Source organism: Geotrypetes seraphini, chromosome 2 (genome assembly GCF_902459505.1).
Source record: "Geotrypetes seraphini chromosome 2, aGeoSer1.1, whole genome shotgun sequence".
In the NCBI taxonomy this organism is placed as follows: Eukaryota; Metazoa; Chordata; class Amphibia; order Gymnophiona; family Dermophiidae; genus Geotrypetes; species Geotrypetes seraphini.
In genome coordinates, this window is record NC_047085.1 from 159,460,384 (window position 1) to 159,479,678 (window position 19,295).

The 19,295-nt window shown below is 41.8% G+C and overlaps 1 protein-coding gene across 4 annotated transcripts in view; it reads left to right on the top strand.

Annotated features, from left to right (window-relative positions):
- The window catches only part of LDLRAD4 (low density lipoprotein receptor class A domain containing 4), a 766,771-nt gene that overhangs the window by 322,289 nt on the left and 425,187 nt on the right, over window positions 1–19,295 (top strand). For all 4 annotated transcript variants that reach the window (XM_033934148.1, XM_033934146.1, XM_033934145.1 and 1 more), the window contains one exon: window positions 12,796–12,936. In XM_033934148.1, the coding sequence (XP_033790039.1) occupies window positions 12,796–12,936 (141 nt within the window). The remainder of the gene's footprint in view (window positions 1–12,795; window positions 12,937–19,295) is intronic.

Sequence of the window (19,295 nt, forward strand, 5' to 3'; positions counted from 1 at the left end):
CCTCTGTTCTTCTTCATTCAATTTTGTCACACCCCCTTCCATATCTCTATTTACATATATAATTCTCCATCGTAACTGATCCACCGAATGTTTATATTTAGACCAGTGCTCAACTAAAGGAGCTTGGACAACCTGATTGCTGATTCTAGACTTGTGTTCGTTCAAACGAACTTTGATCTTGCGGTTAGTCCGGCCAATATATACAAGATCGCATGGACAAATTATTGCATAGACCACTCCCTGGGAATTACAGTCCGTAATCGCTTTCGATGTTAAAGTTATCCCTCTCCCAGGGACTGTCCACTTCTCCCCCTGAATAGCATAGGGACACCATTGGCATCTACCGCAACTCCCGTGTGAGCCCACCTTGTTACAAGGTTTTACCCCATACTTTTGGAAGTTACACTTTTGGCCCAGCGTACTTCCCCTAGTAAACGCTACCAGTGGAAATTGTTCTAAAGATTTATGAATTTGTAGAATGTGCCAGTGTCTCCTCATTATGCCTACTAGGGCGGGAGTCGCCCTAGAAAAAGGTAATATGCAGGTCAATTTGCCATACTCATCTTCCGGGCCCTTCTTAGGTTCTTGCAGTAATAACTCCCTTTGTGCAAATTTGCCCCTCAAATATGCTTTTCTTATAGACCCCTCAGGATACCCTCTAGCTCTTAATCTTTCCCTTAATTTTCCGGCTTCAATTTTGTATTGGGGGATCGAGGAACAAATCCTCCTCAGCCGTAAGAATTGCCCTATGGGTAGATTGTATCTAAGTTTATACGGGTGGAAACTACTGTAGTGTAAGATAGTATTTTTTGTGACTGGCTTCCTAAACAAAGTTGTAGAAATGGAACCTTGTTGGATTTGGACCTGAATATCCAAAAAGTCTAAAGTGGTTTTGTGGCATGACAACGTAAATTTAATATTCGTATCCACTGAATTCAGGTACTGGTAGAAGGCCTCCAATTCCTCTCTCGTATTATGCCAAATAAAGAAAATATCGTCTAGAAATCTTCCCCAAAATAAAATGTTGGGGGACCACACCGACGGATACACCCAGGTTTCCTCAAATTTTTCCATATACAGGGCCGCGACAGAGGGTGCCAAAGTCGCCCCCATTGCCACCCCCTGTATTTGCTGATAAAACCCTTGTTGGTACTGGAAGTAATTTCTTTTAATCACCCAAAAAGCCAATTGCATTAGAAAATCGGTAGAAATTCGGTGCGGGGTCCTAGACTGTAATGTCTGTTTTATAGTATTGAGGGCCTCATCTTGCGGAATTTGTGTGTATAAAGACACCACATCAAGTGTAACTAACCATTTGTCTGTCATATCTACATTCAAGTTGCTCAAGTTACCTAGGAAATGAGATGAATCTCTAATATACGATTTAATTCTGGGTACTTCCTCCTTAAGGAAGAAATCTACCATCTTCGAAAGAGGCTCTAAAATGGAATTACGGGTATTAACAATAGGTCTCCCTGGGGGATTTACTAGAGTTTTATGCACTTTAGGTACAAAAGAAATCTTTGGGATCCTAGGTTGTTTCTCAAAAAGAAATTTATATTCTTTCACTGTAATAGTTCCTGCTTGCCGATGTTTGTTTAGAAATTCCAAAATTTCTATCCCTAGAAGTGTAGTGGGGTCTTCTGTCAACCTCCTATAGGCTTGGGTGTCACTCAGTTGGCGTAAGGCTTCCCTTTCATAATCCACTCTGTTAAGGACCACCGTGCCACCCCCCTTATCTGCCTTGGTGATAATAATGTTGTCATTCTCAAGAAGAGTCGTGAAACCTTTCTTCTGAGCCCTAGTGATATTAAAAGGGCCCTGATAAATCCATCCATTCTGTATTTCTTTCAAATCTTTAATAATCAATTCGGAAAAAGTGTAAATCAAAGGGTCCATAGGGCCCGGAGGAGTCCAACCCGATTTCACCTTGCAAATAGGAATTGAGGTTTTGTCCATAAGAATCTCTTGTGCTTCCACATCTTCCTCTGCCACATCCTCCACCTGATGGTCGATGACCTTTTCTTCAAAAAAGACCTTCAATTGAATCTTTCTGATGAAACTGTGAACAGCTTTGTGTAATTGAAAAAAATCCGGTGGATGGGACATCACAAAGCCCATTCCTTTGTCTAGAAGGTTCATTTGATGGTCCGTAAGTTGGATGGAGGATAGATTGATTACTGACGAGCTGTCCGCGTTCTGTATGATGTTGGTTGCGCTATCCCTCTCCCTCGTTGTTGCCGAGTCCGCCCTCGACCCCGGGCGTCTACGTTGGAGGATTCCCCTTCTTTCTCACTGGTGGTTCCTGCTACATCTTCACTAGATGCCTCAGAATCACCCGAGGAGCTATCAAAAGCTATTTTCTTCTTCTGTGGGACCCCTATGTTCTTCCTTTGTTGCCATGAATACACTCTATCCTGCAGATAGTCCCGTTCGTCCCGTTTCCATTTTTTGATCTTATTACTTCTGATCTCTTCTCTGAATTTGGTCATTGTTGCCTTTAGGTCTTTCAATTTGTTGTCAAAATCAGTCACCTCCAACCGTTGATGTAACTCGTTTTCTATGGTGTTGGCTTTAATACACAGCTCCTTCTCTGTTGTCTCTGTGGTCTCTACCAAAAGGATCATAAGATCCCTAGAACATTTGTTCAAAATCCCTGTCCAACGTTCCATAAACGATTTGTCTGATGAAATCATCTTGGGTTCTTTTAAGACCCGAAGCCCCCTAGGGATCATCGCGTTCTTAAGATATTGTACTAATGTACTACAGTGGAGCTCAGCCCTTATGGCTCTTTTCATAACATTCTCAAGTTCAACCCATGAGGATTCAGCAGGGGGAATGGATTCACCATCGAGAAGAGCAGGTCTTGATAGTATATTACGAAACTGCTCTTCCGTATAGCCTTCAAATTGAATAAGCTCATGGGCCATTTGGAAATCTTCACTCCAAGCCACTAATATAATGGCCACTAGTAGTTATTAACTGTAATCCAGACCGATTAAAGGTCAGTAGTGTCAACTATAATGTACAATCTGGATATTACATTTAGAAAGAAAAATCTTTGGTTCTTTAAGACGCCTCAGCCCCACCACTCCACCGCAGAAAAGAATCTTTATCACGCGGGAAGCATAGTGTGGTGCTTCATCATTGGCTGTCTGTTATTACAATCGTTAATATTCCTTATTTCGTGTTAGTATACTTTTAACTCTAATAGTGATCTAACGTCTATAACATTAGTGAAGATGGTACTTATCTCAACTTCAGCCAAACCAAGGGAGCCAGACCCGACATGTTTCGCACGATAGTCGTGCTGTATCAAGGGTCTCCCTGAAACATATAAAATATGTGCTGTAATCAATTGCAGAGACTGGGCTGTAATATGTAGTCAAAAACCGCCCCTTCCCCTCAAGTTCATAAATAATTCTGAATGGCTTACCGAGGTTGCCAACGTCATCCGACTCCAAAAGTTAGTAAGTCAAAGATGGCGGCGTCGTCCTCCGGTCGCTGTTTAAATAGTTGTGAATACTAGCTCCTCCCCCTGCCGCCCATTGGACCAAACCCGAGAATCATTCATACCAAGGAACCCCACTCAATCATGGCATTCAATCCCCGAGGCATAACCGTATCTAATTTAAAAATGTACCTCTGTTCTTCTTCATTCAATTTTGTCACACCCCCTTCCATATCTCTATTTACATATATAATTCTCCATCGTAACTGATCCACCGAATGTTTATATTTAGACCAGTGCTCAACTAAAGGAGCTTGGACAACCTGATTGCTGATTCTAGACTTGTGTTCGTTCAAACGAACTTTGATCTTGCGGTTAGTCCGGCCAATATATACAAGATCGCATGGACAAATTATTGCATAGACCACTCCCTGGGAATTACAGTCCGTAATCGCTTTCGATGTTAAAGTTATCCCTCTCCCAGGGACTGTCCACTTCTCCCCCTGAATAGCATAGGGACACCATTGGCATCTACCGCAACTCCCGTGTGAGCCCACCTTGTTACAAGGTTTTACCCCATACTTTTGGAAGTTACACTTTTGGCCCAGCGTACTTCCCCTAGTAAACGCTACCAGTGGAAATTGTTCTAAAGCATGGCATGGCACCTATATACATGGCACCTAAATACAATGGTGCCTAGATTGGAAGTGGGCATTCACGTGGCAGATTCTGGGCTGAGCATGGGCGAAGTACAATCTAATCTAGGCTGTTATAGGAGAAAGCACCCTTCAGGGATTCAAGACAAGGTTGGATAAGTTCCTACTGGAACAGAACATACGCAAGTAAGGCTAGACTCAAATAGGGCGCTGGTCTTTGACCTAAGGGCCACCGCATGAGTGGACTGCTGGGCACGATGGACCACTGGTCTGAGCCAGCAGCGGCAAATCTTATGTTCTTACAGTTACTACCAGGACCACATAAAATGTAAATTCCAATGTCTTGTCAAGAAAAATATCATTACCAACTGAAGATTAAAACAGTTAATTGTATGAATCAGTGTACCAAATTATTTTGTATATAATATAGGATTATAAGAGGAGAAAGCTTGTGTACTCAAACTGTGCCACGTACCAGTTTATGACCACTTCATCATTGCACACAGAAAAAACTCACCCATGTACTCTAATTCAAAATGTCTCATTATATAATCTGTTAGAAAAACACAAAAAATTAAAACCAAAAAATACTTATCTTATCCCCCTTTTATGAAACTGCGTTAGCGTTTTATATCGCCAACCATGGTAGTGATAGCTCAGAACCGCAACTGGTGATAAAAAAAAAAACGCTAACGCGGCTTCTTAAAAGGTGGTGGTGGGAGATTAATGCATTATAATCTCCAACACAGCACTGTGTTAAACCAGTGTATCAGCTTCTTCGAGGAGTTTAAAACAATTTTAGTTGCTTTTTCTAAAACAAAAAGATATCATCATGCAAAATTTTACAAACTTGCAAACTTTAACAACACTGTGTATAGGAAAAAATATTAAAAAATGTAAAAAAAGTTTCAAGTTTATTAAGTATTTGATTAATCGCTTACTCAAATATCTAAGCGATGAACAAATTATTCAATTTACAGATAATACAGGGGTGATAAAAGACAGATGGACACTAAACAAAACATATTAAATTAACGACTAACAGAATAAACAAAAAAGGAAAACAAAGGGTAATGAAATACAATAATAATGATAGAAAGAAGGACGATTATGGTAAAAAAAACAATAGGAGGGAAATAAAAGAAGTAGCCTTATTAAAATAAGCAAAAATAGGCTGGGACTCCTAAATATCATAAGCGTCTTTGAAAAGAAAGCTCTTAAGTTTACTTTTAAATTTATCTAAGTTCTTTTCTTCTCTGAGGTAAATAGGGAGGGAGTTCCAAGTTTGAGGAGCTGTAACAGAGAAGATAAAGTGTCGCCGTGTATTAATAACTTTAAGTGAGGGTGTAACTAATAGATGGATGAACATTCATATCTTACCAAACCAAAGCTGCCAATCGCCAAAAATGCTAATGCTTTCAAAAGTACCGTACTTTCAGAAATGGTTTAAAAAATGGTGGCCGGTTGCATGCAGTTCTGCTACTAGTATATAAGATTTACTTTAATTCTAGGTGTGTTTGACATATTACACTGATGTTCTATAAGGACAGTTATGCTCATAATTTTCCTTATAGATTAAGTTACAAGAAAAGTAGCATCATTTGCCAAGATGGACACTCAGCGCATCAGCTCTATGCAGCTTCAACAAGACCAAGCCAGCTTTGGTCTTATGCAAGTGCACTACTGAGCAGCAGGGCCTCCCCTCCACCCAAGTTTGATGTTCAATAGAGAAACAGCGGACATGTAGGTGTATGCCTGCATGGCTACCAGGAATGAGGTCCACAAAGAGGTTGGTGCCATATGTCACTGACAAAGCAGGCTAGCATTGAGGGTGAAAATAATTAAACTTCAGGACAGGTAATGCCGCTAGTGATGCCTGCCTCTAGAGATGAACTTGGAGAATGATTTTTGGAGCTGAAGCAGGAAACATTGAAACATGAAGGCAGATAAAGGCCGAATGGCCCATCCAGTCTGCCCATCCACAGCATCTCCTCCTCCCCCTAAGAGATCCCACATGCCTGTCCCATGCTTTTATGATAGAAACAGAGAAATATGAAGGCACAGGTAAAAAGGGAAATATCACTGGTTTTAAGGAAGAACGTAGGGTGGACATAGCAGATCTTAGATAGCAGATGGAAAATGTAAAATTGTGTATGGAGTTGATGCAGGACAAGGTGAGCATTCAGAAACAGCATGTGCAGGTGTTTGCAGGGAGACTGGGAAACTTTAATGTTTAAATTGGAAGACCTTGAAAACCACTCACAGCAAAACAACTTCTGCATTAGAGAAGTATCAGAGATTCTGGAATTTAGCAACTACAGGGAGGTTGCTCTGGATTTTTACAAAGCAGGAGAGCCAAAGGTCCCTGTAATTGATATTAAAACTGGTCAGGCTCAAAGAGCCCTTGGACAGCTAAAAGGGAACTGAGAGACAGTATCATTTGCCCAAATGATTTCTCTGTAAAAGAAAAGGTGGCTGCTCTAATGTGGAGAGTTAATCAATTTGACTGGAAAGATAATCAATTTGCAATCTATGCAGACTTGGCACAAGTAACATTACAGAAGAGGAAGGCTTTTAAGACTGTAACTTTGCAGTTTATCCAACATAAAGTGAAATGTAGATGGCTGTTCCCAGGGAGCATGGCCTTCACAATGAACGGTGTGACCCAATGTGTGACTACAGTGAAGGAAGCAGCACATGTAATATGAATTTTGCAAGATTGAGTAGTAGTGGTACAAACCACCTATGACATGTGAGTGTGGAACAGGAGAAATTGCAGAAGGTCCAATCCAAAGGCTGGACACTATGAATGAAGCCGCAAACTGCATCAGGAGCGATATGTATGATTTGATGGACCAAAACTGAAGAAGTCATACAGTTATCATTGGGAGTGTGGGCTAATGGTAATTATTAGTGTGTTTGTGGTAGAGAATGTCACGGGGACAAATTTTCCCCCATCCAAACAGGAACTCATTTTCCTGTCCCTGCCCCATTCCTGAAAGCTCTGTCCTCATCTGCACAAGCTTCAAACATTTTAAAATCATAAGTATTTGAGGCTTGTGCAATTAAGGCAGAGGTGGGCCTGCTGAGAGGAGGGACTGGGGTAGCCCTCCTGCTGTGGAGGGGGGGGGGTTGAGGGGTCTGGATGGCCAAGGCAGGAGGTGGGGGTTTAGGAGTGTGTGTGTGTGTGTGTGTATGGGGAGGGAGGGTCCAGGTGGCCATGATCTTTGTGTGTAGAAGGGGGGTTAGGAGTGTGTGTGTGGGTCCGGGTTTCTGAGGCAGGAGGGTGTGGGCATCCCTGCTATGTCCCTTTCAGTTGGCTGTTCCCACCCTTTCTGCACTGACTACAACCACTGGCTAACTAGCACTAACCCCACAGACAGAATCTAAAGCAAGCTTTAAGCAGAGTTCTTGGGTGGGGGGCAGGTTAAAGCAAGGTTTTCAGATGGCAGGCTTATGCAAAGCTCCCCCTCCCCCATCCCTTCTTGTTTTGTCCCTCTCTAACCCCCAACTTTCCATTAGCTACCCTCCTTCCCAGGTTACCTTTAGTTTGGCTTCAGTCTGCTCCTTCCTGCTGCTTTTTCTGACCTGCAACAGTAATGGCAAAAGAAGAAGAAACACACACAGAGCTCAGGTACATGCTATCGTCTCTGCTGGTCCTCTGCCCCGGAACAGGAACTGACGTCAGCACTGTGGCCTCTGCACATGTTTCTTCCTGCTTTGCCATTTCTGTTGTAAATCAGAAAAAGCAGCAGTGGTGGTGATGGCAGTGGGAGGGAGGTGGCACTGACGGTTGGGAAATAAGCGCCCTTAGACAATTGCGTGGTTGCACTGCTCGCACAGCCCTTGGGACAGCCCTGTTTCTAGCCCTGGGTTAACCATGAAGCAAAATAAGCACGAGCTTAGGGCATTGAGGGAAGGAGGTAAGCAAAGGGTTTTTTTTTCCCCTTAGCGATCACGCCCTTAACTCTTTCACTGCCGTCTGCCACACCTATTATCCTACATAAAATTGAGTGGTTTTCTAATTATTATAAATATGTGATGTTTTGTTTTGCATAATAATAATAATTCTCAGCGCTTGTCTTTTCAGTTAAGCCATTGAAGGTCCGAGGTTCGCCATTTTTGAGCCGTGCTTAGCTATGTTCCCTCTAAACTGAACACGTGAGCAATTGCTCATACATTCTAGGAGTGTGGCATGGTTGCTCACAAAAATACTTGCAAGTCTGGAAAATGTTTGGTATTTAGAACTTGTTGCTCACACAAAAAAATATTTTTAGAACTTGTTGCTCACCTGAGAGAGAATTTGCACGCACCTGGCTAATCCTAAGAGGCAGTATTAGTGCTTAGGAGATAAACAGACGGACTTAATCTGGTCCTGAATATTTTTCCTTGTGAGCTTACAATCTTTTTTGTATCTCAGGCAATGGAGGGTTAAGTGACTTGCCCAAGATCACAGGGAGCATCAGTGGAATTTGAATGCTGGTTTTCCTGGTTCTGTCCACTTAGGGTTACCAGAATTCCATATTTCCTTGGACATGTCCTCCTTTTGAACTTAAGGGTGTGACAGGGCAGAACCGGGGCATGGCGGGTGGGGATGGGTGAGACTGGGAGGGCCTGGGAGCAGGTCTAGGGGTACGGATTTTCCAGATGGAAAATCTGGTAACCCTAAGTCCACTGCTCTAACCTCTAGGCTATACCTATCACTTCATATAATCACAGAACAGTCAGTTGAGTCTCTCTATTCTTTACAACCTAGTGCTCTGTGTTGGTGTGGCTGCCTCAAGGCAGTGCTGCTCCCTCCCTATTATTACTGTAATATTTATAGTTTACCCTTTCTATAGGCTGTACTTCCCAGCCCACCACACTTATGTTTTGCTTGCTTCTAAGCCTGCTGTCATCATAGTATTTATGACAAAAACAATACTATACACCATATGTGAAGTCTGTGTGAGACTTGCCCTCCTCCGAGACCAAAAAATTATAGCAAAAGTGGACTTAATAGATAGTCTTTTCAGTATAAATTGATATTTTGAGAATAGGAAAATACCAAGGCTCTGTAACACTCAGATGCAAATATTGTATCATGTCTTCTCCAGTGTTCCCACAGACAGCAGAACCTCTGTGTTCTGTATCTTAAACATGTAATTTTAAAACATAAAATCTTCCTTTCCTTTGAATAGTATGTCTCTTCCTGTCCCTTAAATCTTACAATGCATAATGTAGTAATTTCATAAACTGCATAACAAATTCTTTCTAGTTTTACGGATTTGGTGTTGGGCAGTGTTTTGTCCCTTGAGTATTTTCCAACTGAACATCGTCTTTCATATTAGAGCATTTAGAATGATTCTGTGACCAGAGTTCTACAAATGGACTGTAAACCTTGGTTTGGATTCTCTGCTGGGGGAGAAAGCAATCTCCAGAAGCTAATGTGCAACGCTCCCTGTTGTGCACTCCTTTTAGAAAGGTGAGAGGAAGGGGCCATCAGTGAACCAGATTTTTCGGTCTCATGTTGGAAAGCAAAACCTAACATGGATTTTCTGACTGGGGGGAGGAGAAGAACCTGGTCAGGGCTCTAAATGTAGTAGTTCTTGAAAAATGTACAGATCTCAGATGGTGTTCCTAAACAACAACACCAATTTATTATAGAAGTTTACTGCAAAACAGTTCATCTCACTTTTTCTACAACTCAGTTGATAGCAAACCTTAATAATTTCAACATTGTTAGCCATAAATCTAAACAACTTTGAGCTTGTGGGCCTTTTCTCAAACTGGAGATGTTTCCTTCTCTTGTGTCTCCAGACTTAATAGAAATCTCTTGGATTCAGATTTGAGCTTCCCACAGCTCTAAGAGTCACTAGAAGATGTACCTCTTGTTATCCTCATTGATTCTTTCTAAATCAGGGGTGTCCAAGGGCCGCATGTGGCCCCGTGAAGTATTTTGTGGGGCCCGGTCGAGGGCGATGCAGTGTTTTCATCTGCTGCCCCCGGGTGTTTACTGTCTTGCTGGCTTCCTCTTCTGTCTTGCTTCAGCTTTTGCGCATTTGTGCGGCCCCAGAATCATTTTTTTCAGCCATTGTGGCCCAGAGAAGCCAAAAGGTTGGACACCCCTGTTCTAAACTCTTTGGGGCTAGCCGTGTGAAGGGCTGGCATACGAGGATTCCTGTGCTGATTCCTCTCCCTGAGATATTTCCCATCTCAGGCATAGAGGGAGTGCCTTCTGTTGCCAAGATTGGAAATAACAAAATGTTCATATATCTCCTTCACATGCTTCTCTCTCACTTAGCTCTGCTCTTGGGATGACACAGATTTAGAGAACTTAGGCCAACTTGTCCAGATACTACTCGTTTCCTTCCGCCTCTTCCCAAACTGCTACACAGACTTAATGAGCCTTCCTTATAAATTCTCAGGTGTACTAATGGAAAGAACTTCTATACAAAATTCAAAAAGTTCCCTTCTAGAACACAAGGTGAGAACACAGTAAAAAGGAAACAAGGAGTTCAAGGAGTTACTGCACAGACTCAGTTGTAGCTTCACAGCATAACAAGACAAGATGCTTATCAAGGGGTTGGATCCAGGCCATGGCTTAATTCAATGGCTTTATTGAATTACTGTAAGTTCTGCCACTGCTTCTGAAACTCCAGAGCAGCAAAGGTGATCTGTTCCAGGGAAGAGAAGGAGAAGACTTAGCTTAGGACAGAAAATGGTCACTGTACTCCTTAATCTATTACTTCTTCCCCATTACTGTTCCCTGGCCTCTCAGCTCTACAGTTCCATTTCCTTTTTTGGTTACAAACTAAGCTTTCTGATGGAGACTTGTAATACAATTGGTAGGTTGCTTTCTTACTGCACCCATGACCTGAGTTTGAACCCCCAATGGTATTTCTATCAGATAGCTGGCCTATGGCCAACTAGGCTATTCACATTTGGTCTGTAAAGGAATACCTAGCCTTAGTTAGGTGGAGTGGGGTGGGCAGAGGTATAGCTAGGTGGATTGCAAAGGTAACGACTGCTCCCCCCAAAAAAATGGCTGTTGAATAAAATGGTGCCTTTGTGGATCAGCCCTTCAGATTCACAGTGGCACTTATTTTAGAAAAAAAAAAGTCTGCTCCTTTTGATATCAAAACCTGGCTATGCTTCTGGAGGATGGAGTGTGGTAGGAGATAACAAAGATGACTGGGAAAGACAATGGCAAACTACCACACTAATAGTCTGCCAAAAGAGACTTGTCACATAAGTGGCAGCCCTATAAATCATTTGTAACTTGGTACTGGCGTACAGAGGACTACCTTTATCTTTTTGTTAATATATTAGGCCATTCAGTAGAAGTTGATCTTCATGGTCCTCTGGCCTTTTAACCAAATTTACTATGTCAAAATGAAAACAGGATCAGTGACACTCACTGTTCTTGCCGAGGCTTAGAGACATATCTTGGTCTCTAGTGACAAAGAAATCCAGCCAATTCATTCACACTCATTTTCTCTAGAATTAATAAATACAATACTTCAAGAAAATAGTTTTGAACATCCACTAGTAATAAAACCACCAAGACATGCCTGACAGTTTCCATGTTTATAGCCAGGCATCTCCTTCCTATTGCATGCTAAATTAGTAAAAATGGGGAGAAAGGTACAGAGCTAAGGTCTTTGGTATAGGGCATAAGGAGGCAATTCTACAACTGGACACCTCCACTGCATGCAAATCTCTCTCATGACTTTTCATTGTTGATATCCTGAAAACCTGACTGGCCAGAATGCCTCCAGAGCCAGGCTTGGGAACCATGGGTCTAGAAAACAGAATTGCCCTTCATGTGACTGTATAATTCCACATCCAGGGGGACAAGCTGAGACAATCCGGGATTTACTCTGATTCTCTGAGTAAAGTAGGATAATGTTCCCTACTGTACAGAGTAGCTAGCTATTGATTCTGCAATGTAAAACAGAAAGAAGCAAGACAACCAGTGGCGTAGTGAGAGTGAGAGGTGCCCGGGGAGGTGGCGCCCCTCCCCTCCCCTCTTTAACATCTCCCCACCTCCACAGACTCCTTCTCTGCCCCCTCCTGACGCACGTGTGCGCCGCTTCCCCTCCCCCATAGCTCTGTAGCGTTCCTGGTGCGAGCAGCAACCCCCAAGTTGCTGTCGCGTCAGTGTTGGCTCTTCCTGTGATATCATTTCCTGGGTTTGGGTCTAGGAAGTGATGTCAGAGGAAGAGCCGATGCTGCTTGCACCAGGAACGTTACAGGGAAGGAATGAGAAATGGGGGGCAGAGAGAAGGATGGGTGCTTATGCCCTCATGAAAATGCCACCCGGGGCAGACTGCCCCCCCCCCTTACTATGCAATTGATGACAATATATGATTAGTAGGACCAACCAGCAGAAGGAAATTACTTGAATATTAACCATGAAAACAAAAAAGCACAAAATATAAAAACTTCATGGGGTTGAAGAAAGACATTATAATACATTTTTATTAGCTAAGGGCCCCTTTTACAAAGCCATAGTAGCTATGCTGCCAAGGTAAATGCACCAAAGCCCATAGGAATTGAATGCATTTACCGTGGCAGCATTGCTACCATGACTCTGTAAAAGAAGCTCTATGTCTTCTGCAGGCACTGCTGCTTTATATCACAGCTGGTCAAAGAGACATTGAGAAGCACGGAAAATCTAACATGATACTTTCTTTGCTGTTTCAGAGTGCAAATTCACCTGCACCAGTGGCAAATGCTTATACCTTGGCTCGCTGATCTGTAACCAGCTGAATGATTGTGGAGATAACAGTGATGAAGAAAACTGCCCGTTAGTAACGGAACATCCTCCGCCTGGCATATTCAATTGTAAGTACGCCAAGTGGTGCATCTCTGCAAGCCTTATGGATGAGCTCAAGAATGAAAGGCACTCCGATGTCACTGGCAAAATTGAGGTGTGAATTTCTTAGCCAGGTTTTCTTTGGCTTCTTTTAGACACTTATTCATTGGTGGTGCGTTTATTTAACTTATTAAAGGCATTTATGTTAATGTGGTGATCCAGTTCTGTGGTATTAATAAGTGCAGTTGTGATTTCTTTTGATGTTTCTCAAGATGAAGGGGGAAACTACATTTATGTATGAATTGTTTTTAGCCTCTGGTATTAGCCTGAGCCATATTGTAAAATCGGCAGGAATCTGCTTATTGAATTTTGTGATTGAATACGTCCAGACATTCATGACTACAAGCAATTGTTTTGTGAATTTACGGGGTATTGTGAGATGTTTGGATGAACTGGAGGAGTCATTTGAAGACAAATCCAGATTTCATAAGTAATGTTCTTTTCTGTGTGTATGTTCTAACAAGTCTGCTGTAGTGGTGAGTGGTTAGAGCAACAGCTGGATGGTGTTATGAGGACTTTTAATAGTCTTTATTGTAGAGTGAATTGTCTACAGACTAGTGAGGTGTGTTCGATTTACAACAAAATTACAAATGCAATGAAGTATGCGTTAGAAAACAAATATAACAATGTCTTGAGTTTCAAACTTTGAAACCTCTTAGAGTTTCCTCTATGACCTTCATATAGAGCAAATTGCTAACAATTTCAGAAGTTAGATCACAGAATTACAAATCCAGTTCATCAGGGTAACAAGACCTCTCTAAACTTATTTATTTAATTCATGTTCTATCATCTTGGTTTTCATCAGAGATTTGTTATGCAGGAGAATGGCTCTCAAGAGTTACACATATTTTTCTTAGTTTGTTGTTATCTACTTGTACATGAAAATATTGTTCTTTATCCAAAAGTCTTAGAACATCCATTAGGCCAAATGAATCTCAACTTGCTCTCTATCAGTATTTCTGTTTTAAATACTCAAAACTGTGTATGGAAAACCAGTTTGTTCAACTCTTGTATTAACCACTGGCTATGAGCAAACTGGTGCAAAGTTCAAACATTTCTTAGACAAGACCTCAAACACTCAAGACACTACTAGAATTGTTCTTCGTGTCCTTACTGGGGTGAAGTGTTCATTATTGGTCTTGTTGCTGAATTAATTATTCAATACAGGCTGAAATCAATCTTTCTTAGATTGTTGTAACACACCAGTAAGGACATGAAGAACAATTCTAGTAGTGTCTTGGGTGTTTGAGGTCTTATCTAATAAGTGTTTGAACCTTGCACCAGTTTACTCATAGCCAGTGGGTTGTTGTTTTTTTTGTATGGTTTTATTAGACTACATTTGAACTGAAAGGTTTCTCAACCTGATCTGTTTGAAACAGTTGCACATAGATTTAAATTCTAACATGTTTTTCAACTTTGTCTTCTGTTACCTGGTTTGTTTTTTTGCATACAAATTAGCAGATATAGTGAAAATGTTTACATATTTCCAACTGTAGTTCTACATCCAAAATATTGGGTTGTAAAAGGCCTATAGATCAGACAACTTATAAATGACCCACATTTCATAGCATCAATGAATGAAATCGAATCATGTGCCTGGTCTTCATTTGTTCTTATCGTGAAAAACTTTATTGGCAACAAGAAGGCAGACAACTACACACAATTAGTAGAGGTTATGCTCTTTTATTTCAACAGGCTTGGTTGTAACATAAGTGTTAAAGTGACTTAGATCGCTTTCCAGAAAACCTTGGTGACTTAAGTGAAGAGCAAGGCAAAAATTTCACCAAGACATAAAAACAATGGAAGCTAGATGCCAGTGGAGTTGAGATGCACACATGATGGCAGACTATTGTTGAAATCATATGCAGGATTGTCCTGGCAGATCCCGTGCTTGGAAGTCTTACAAAAGGAGCTTCTTGTGTGTCAAATGACTGGAAAGATTATATCATAAACTTATTCTTTTGCTATGAAATAAGTAGGTTTTCATGTTGTACACTTTTCTTTTAATTTTTAATATAAGAACATAAGAATTGCCGCTGCTGGGTCAGACCAGTGGTCATCACACCCAGCCGTCCGCTCCCGTGGCGGCCCCCATGTCAAAAAACAGTGCCCTAACTGAGACCAGCCTGACCTGCGTACGCTCCAGTTCAGCAGGAACTTGTCCAACTTTGTCTTGAATCCTTGGAGGGTGTTTTCCCCTATAACAGACACCGGAAGAGCGTTCCAGTTTTCTGCCACTCTCTGGGTGAAGAACTTCCTTATGTTTGTACGGAATCTATCCCCTTTCAACTTTAGAGAGTACCCTCTCATTCTCTCTACCTTGGAGAGGGTGAACAACCTGTCCTTATCTACCAAGTGTATTCCTTTCATTATCTTGAACGTTTCGATCATGTCCCCTCTCAGTCTCCTCTTTTCAAAGGAGAAGAGGCTCAGTTTCTCTAATCTCTCACTGTAGCAGAGTGTGGGAAGATCACAAAAACTAATGCTGGATTAAAAAAAAGAATTTACACACAGAAATTAGCACTCCTTGGCATGATTCCTTTCTTATTTTCATTTTGTTGGGGGGGAAAAATGGGAAGTCCTTCATATCAATATCAAGTTTATTAAGTTTATTAAAGTATTTTTTTGACCGCTTATTCTAGTTTCTAAGCGGTTAACAAAACAAAATTACATAAAAACAAATTGTAAAATTACATTAAAACATATAAAGACAGGGAAAAAGGGTAACATACAAAGACATACAGCCACACAATGGGATGGTAGAGAAGAACTACAATTGATATAGAAAAGGCGAAACATAAAAGGATAAAATAGTCAGTTGGGTAAAAATAACAGAAGTTTAAAATTTGAATTGTAAATATAGCCCTTAAAAGGGCATTTTTAACTAAAAGCATCTTGGAATATCTTTCCTTCAGTAAACCAAAGTCCTTAATGCAGAGTCTGCGTGAGGCCAGGTCTGCTGCATTGAAACTTCAATTCTTCATGGCTCATTTTCCTATAAACGGTTTTCCTGGTGCACATTGGAGGTGCTCCTAGAATTTTCTATTTCAAGTTGTACATTAACATGAAGATGAATGCGTAGTGCCTACTCCTATTTTAACACAGAAGCACTTACAGCCCCTCATTTAGGAGGCATAACTAACCCCGCGTTAATTCTGGGTTAGTCAGTTACCCCCAAATTCTATAAATGGAACGATGCTCTACAGTTGCGGGTACCACATGGTAAAGTGTGTTAAGTACTGAATGTGGTTTCGTAAAAGGGTTCCTAAATATATTTGTGATTGGCTTTGGAGGGGCTTACCAACTTCAGGCCACTGCAGAAAAAGTGCAGGAAGCGCAGTTCCTGGAATATTCAGGTACATTCCAGTGACGGTGCTAGTCTTCAAAGTTGTAAATACACAGGAAAGCATAGGTATAACACTGGCCAAACAACAGCATTGATCCTGAGCTAATTCAGCAGCTTTGGTACATCTGCACATCTGTAAAGAGTTGCAAAATGGATGAATGGGGGGGAGGGGTTTGGCGTGGAAGTGGTGGGAGCTTTTAAAGTTGCTGACACAGACGGACCAATATTTGCAGATGACCTCCTTTATCATTAATGCCGCTTTTAAATTTTGACTTCAGTTTAACAATGGGAGATATAGACGGCTTGATTTTTATTGATTCTCCTGAGATGGAACTGAGGTTGCACACGGAAAGCCCATTATAAAACTGGTGATGAAAGCACATGAATAATAAATAACTCTGAATATTGTATATATTATTGTTATGCCTGGGGTGAGACATGATCTGGGCAGTTTATGAGTATTGCAACCATGGGTTTAATGTATAAAAAGCTTGGGACCGTTTTTTTTTTTGCCTGTGGGATAAACCTTTTTATAGAGCAGGTCCCTTGAGCAAATCTTTGATGTTATCTGTCAGAAGTGAAATAAATACTTTTTAGTGCAGCTAATTTTGCACAGCCCATTTGTCCGTGGTGGCAAGGCGAAGTACCGCATTCATTAAATACAGAAAGAAAGAAAATGACTGCAGGTAAAGACCAGACAGCCTATCTCTTCTGCCAATCCATAGCAACTACTCTGCAACCCCATCTTTCCTTTACCTTCAGAAATCCTCTCTGCTTGTTCCCCCAACTTTCCTAAATTCAGATACAGGTACAGTCCATCAAAAATTACAAAGACTAGGGGACTCTTGATGGCATTACAGGGAAATACCTTTAAAGCCAATAGAAGGAAATACTTTTTCATTCAGAGAATAGTTAAACTCTGGAACACGTTGCCAAAAGTTGTGGTAAGAGTGGTTAACATGGCTGGTTTTAAGAAAGGTTTACATCTGGCGAGAGGTACATCCCACGTACAATAATTTACAGGGACATATGATTACATATATCACCCATTGGGATTTATAAGTGGTATGATGTACATCTGGCGAGAGGTACATCCCACGTACAATAATTTACAGGGACATATGATTACATATATCACCCATTGGGATTTATAAGTGGTATGATGTTTCAAACTGTTCTCTTTGTTTGTGCCAGGATGTACCCATGCAGAGCAACATAGAGAATTCACACAGAACTGGCAAGCACCACATGGCTGATGACCACGAGGGGGACTCCCATCACTGTTATCTGTGGCGCTGTAAGATCTTGTTAGATAATTCGCCAGATTCTTAGCTGTCATTTATAGGATCTGGGCCTAAGTGCTCTTGCATTAACTGTGCGTTAGGCAATTAGCATGCAGCACACATAAAACGCTAGCTGGCTCACGCTTCCATGCCCACTCTCTGCTCAAGCCACGACCCCCAACAGAAAATTATTTAAAAATTCAGTAACCCACAGTTTAATGTGCAGAGACAGGCAGACTATTGCAAAACCCCTTAACATGGTAGCACGGTTGCTTGTTTTCATGAATTAACCACATGTTAAGGCAGTGGGGTAGTAAGGGCACACCCCTTGCCTTCCCCTATACCTTTTTGGCGCTCTCTCTGATGCCACTTCCTAAGAGCGAGTCCCAGAAGTGACGTCAAAGAGAGTGCCCAAAAGGCACAGGGGAAGGCAAGGGGCGCATGGCAAGGAAAGGAGCAGTAAGCGAGCAAAGCGGTCGGGGAGCGAGCGGGGAGGGGGGGGAGGAGGCAGAGAGGAAGAGGAGGGGTGCTGCCGTGCTCTTAGGAAGACCGCGCCCAGGGCGGACCGCACCCCCTTACTATGCCACTATGTTAAGGGCTTAATGTAAAAGGGCTCTTAGGTCTGATTGTGCAGAATGGGACCTCTGAAAAAAATAGCACAAGTTATGGCCATGTTGATAACTACACCCATAATCTAGATATTCAGTTCTGGCTACTATCCAGATAATAGTACTGAATATCTGGATATCTGACTACCACAGTCAGCATTTAAAATTAAACACTGACCACAATGGCTGAATAACCCATCAGGGTGAATTAAATTGGCAGGGGTGAAGTTATCAATATGGGCTACTGTTCAGATGGGTGGTTATGCCACAAGTTGTGCAATTTTATAGGATCCAATGAAATGAGGCTATGGGCTCCTTTTACTAAGGTGCGCTAGCGTTTTTAGCGCACGCAGGATATTACCGCGCGCTATGCGGCTAGAACTAACGCCAGCTCAATGCTGGCGTTAAGGTCTAGCGCACGCGGCAGTTCAGCGCGTGCTATTCCGCGTGTTAATGCCCTAACGCACCTTAGTAAAAGGAGCCCTATGTGCTACAATAGCACAATTTATGGTAAAATAACCCAACCGAACAGTAGCCCACGTTGATAATTTCCCCCCTTAATATCTGTTAACCTATGAATCAGCATGCATTTAACAAATTTATTTTAAAAAATATGCAAATAAACCTAAAAAAATTCAAAAATTGGGGGGAAAAAGACCAATTGAACCAATATGATTGCCGTGGGTCCATTACTAATAAGTGGCCACTAGATTTTAAGATCCAGTGGGAAATGCTGACTATATAACGGATTTGCCTGTCTGCTTTGATTAGATAGGATTAGACTCAATAAATGGTGTCAAATGTTAGCTGCCAGAATGACCCATGCTAAGCTAATATTCTTAAAAGGCGCTCTACACAGTGTCCTGATAGGCGCAAGTGCTATTAAAAGGCGCTCTACACAGTGTCCTGATAGGCGCAAGTGCTAAGGGCTCCTTTTACAAAGGTGCGCTAGCGTTTTTAGCGCATGCACCGAATAAGTACGTGCGCTACCCGAACAACTACCGCCTGCTCAAGAGGAGGCGGTAGCGGCTGGTGCGCGCGGCAATTTAGCCCTCGCTATTCCGTGCGTTAAGGCCCTAATGCACCTTTGT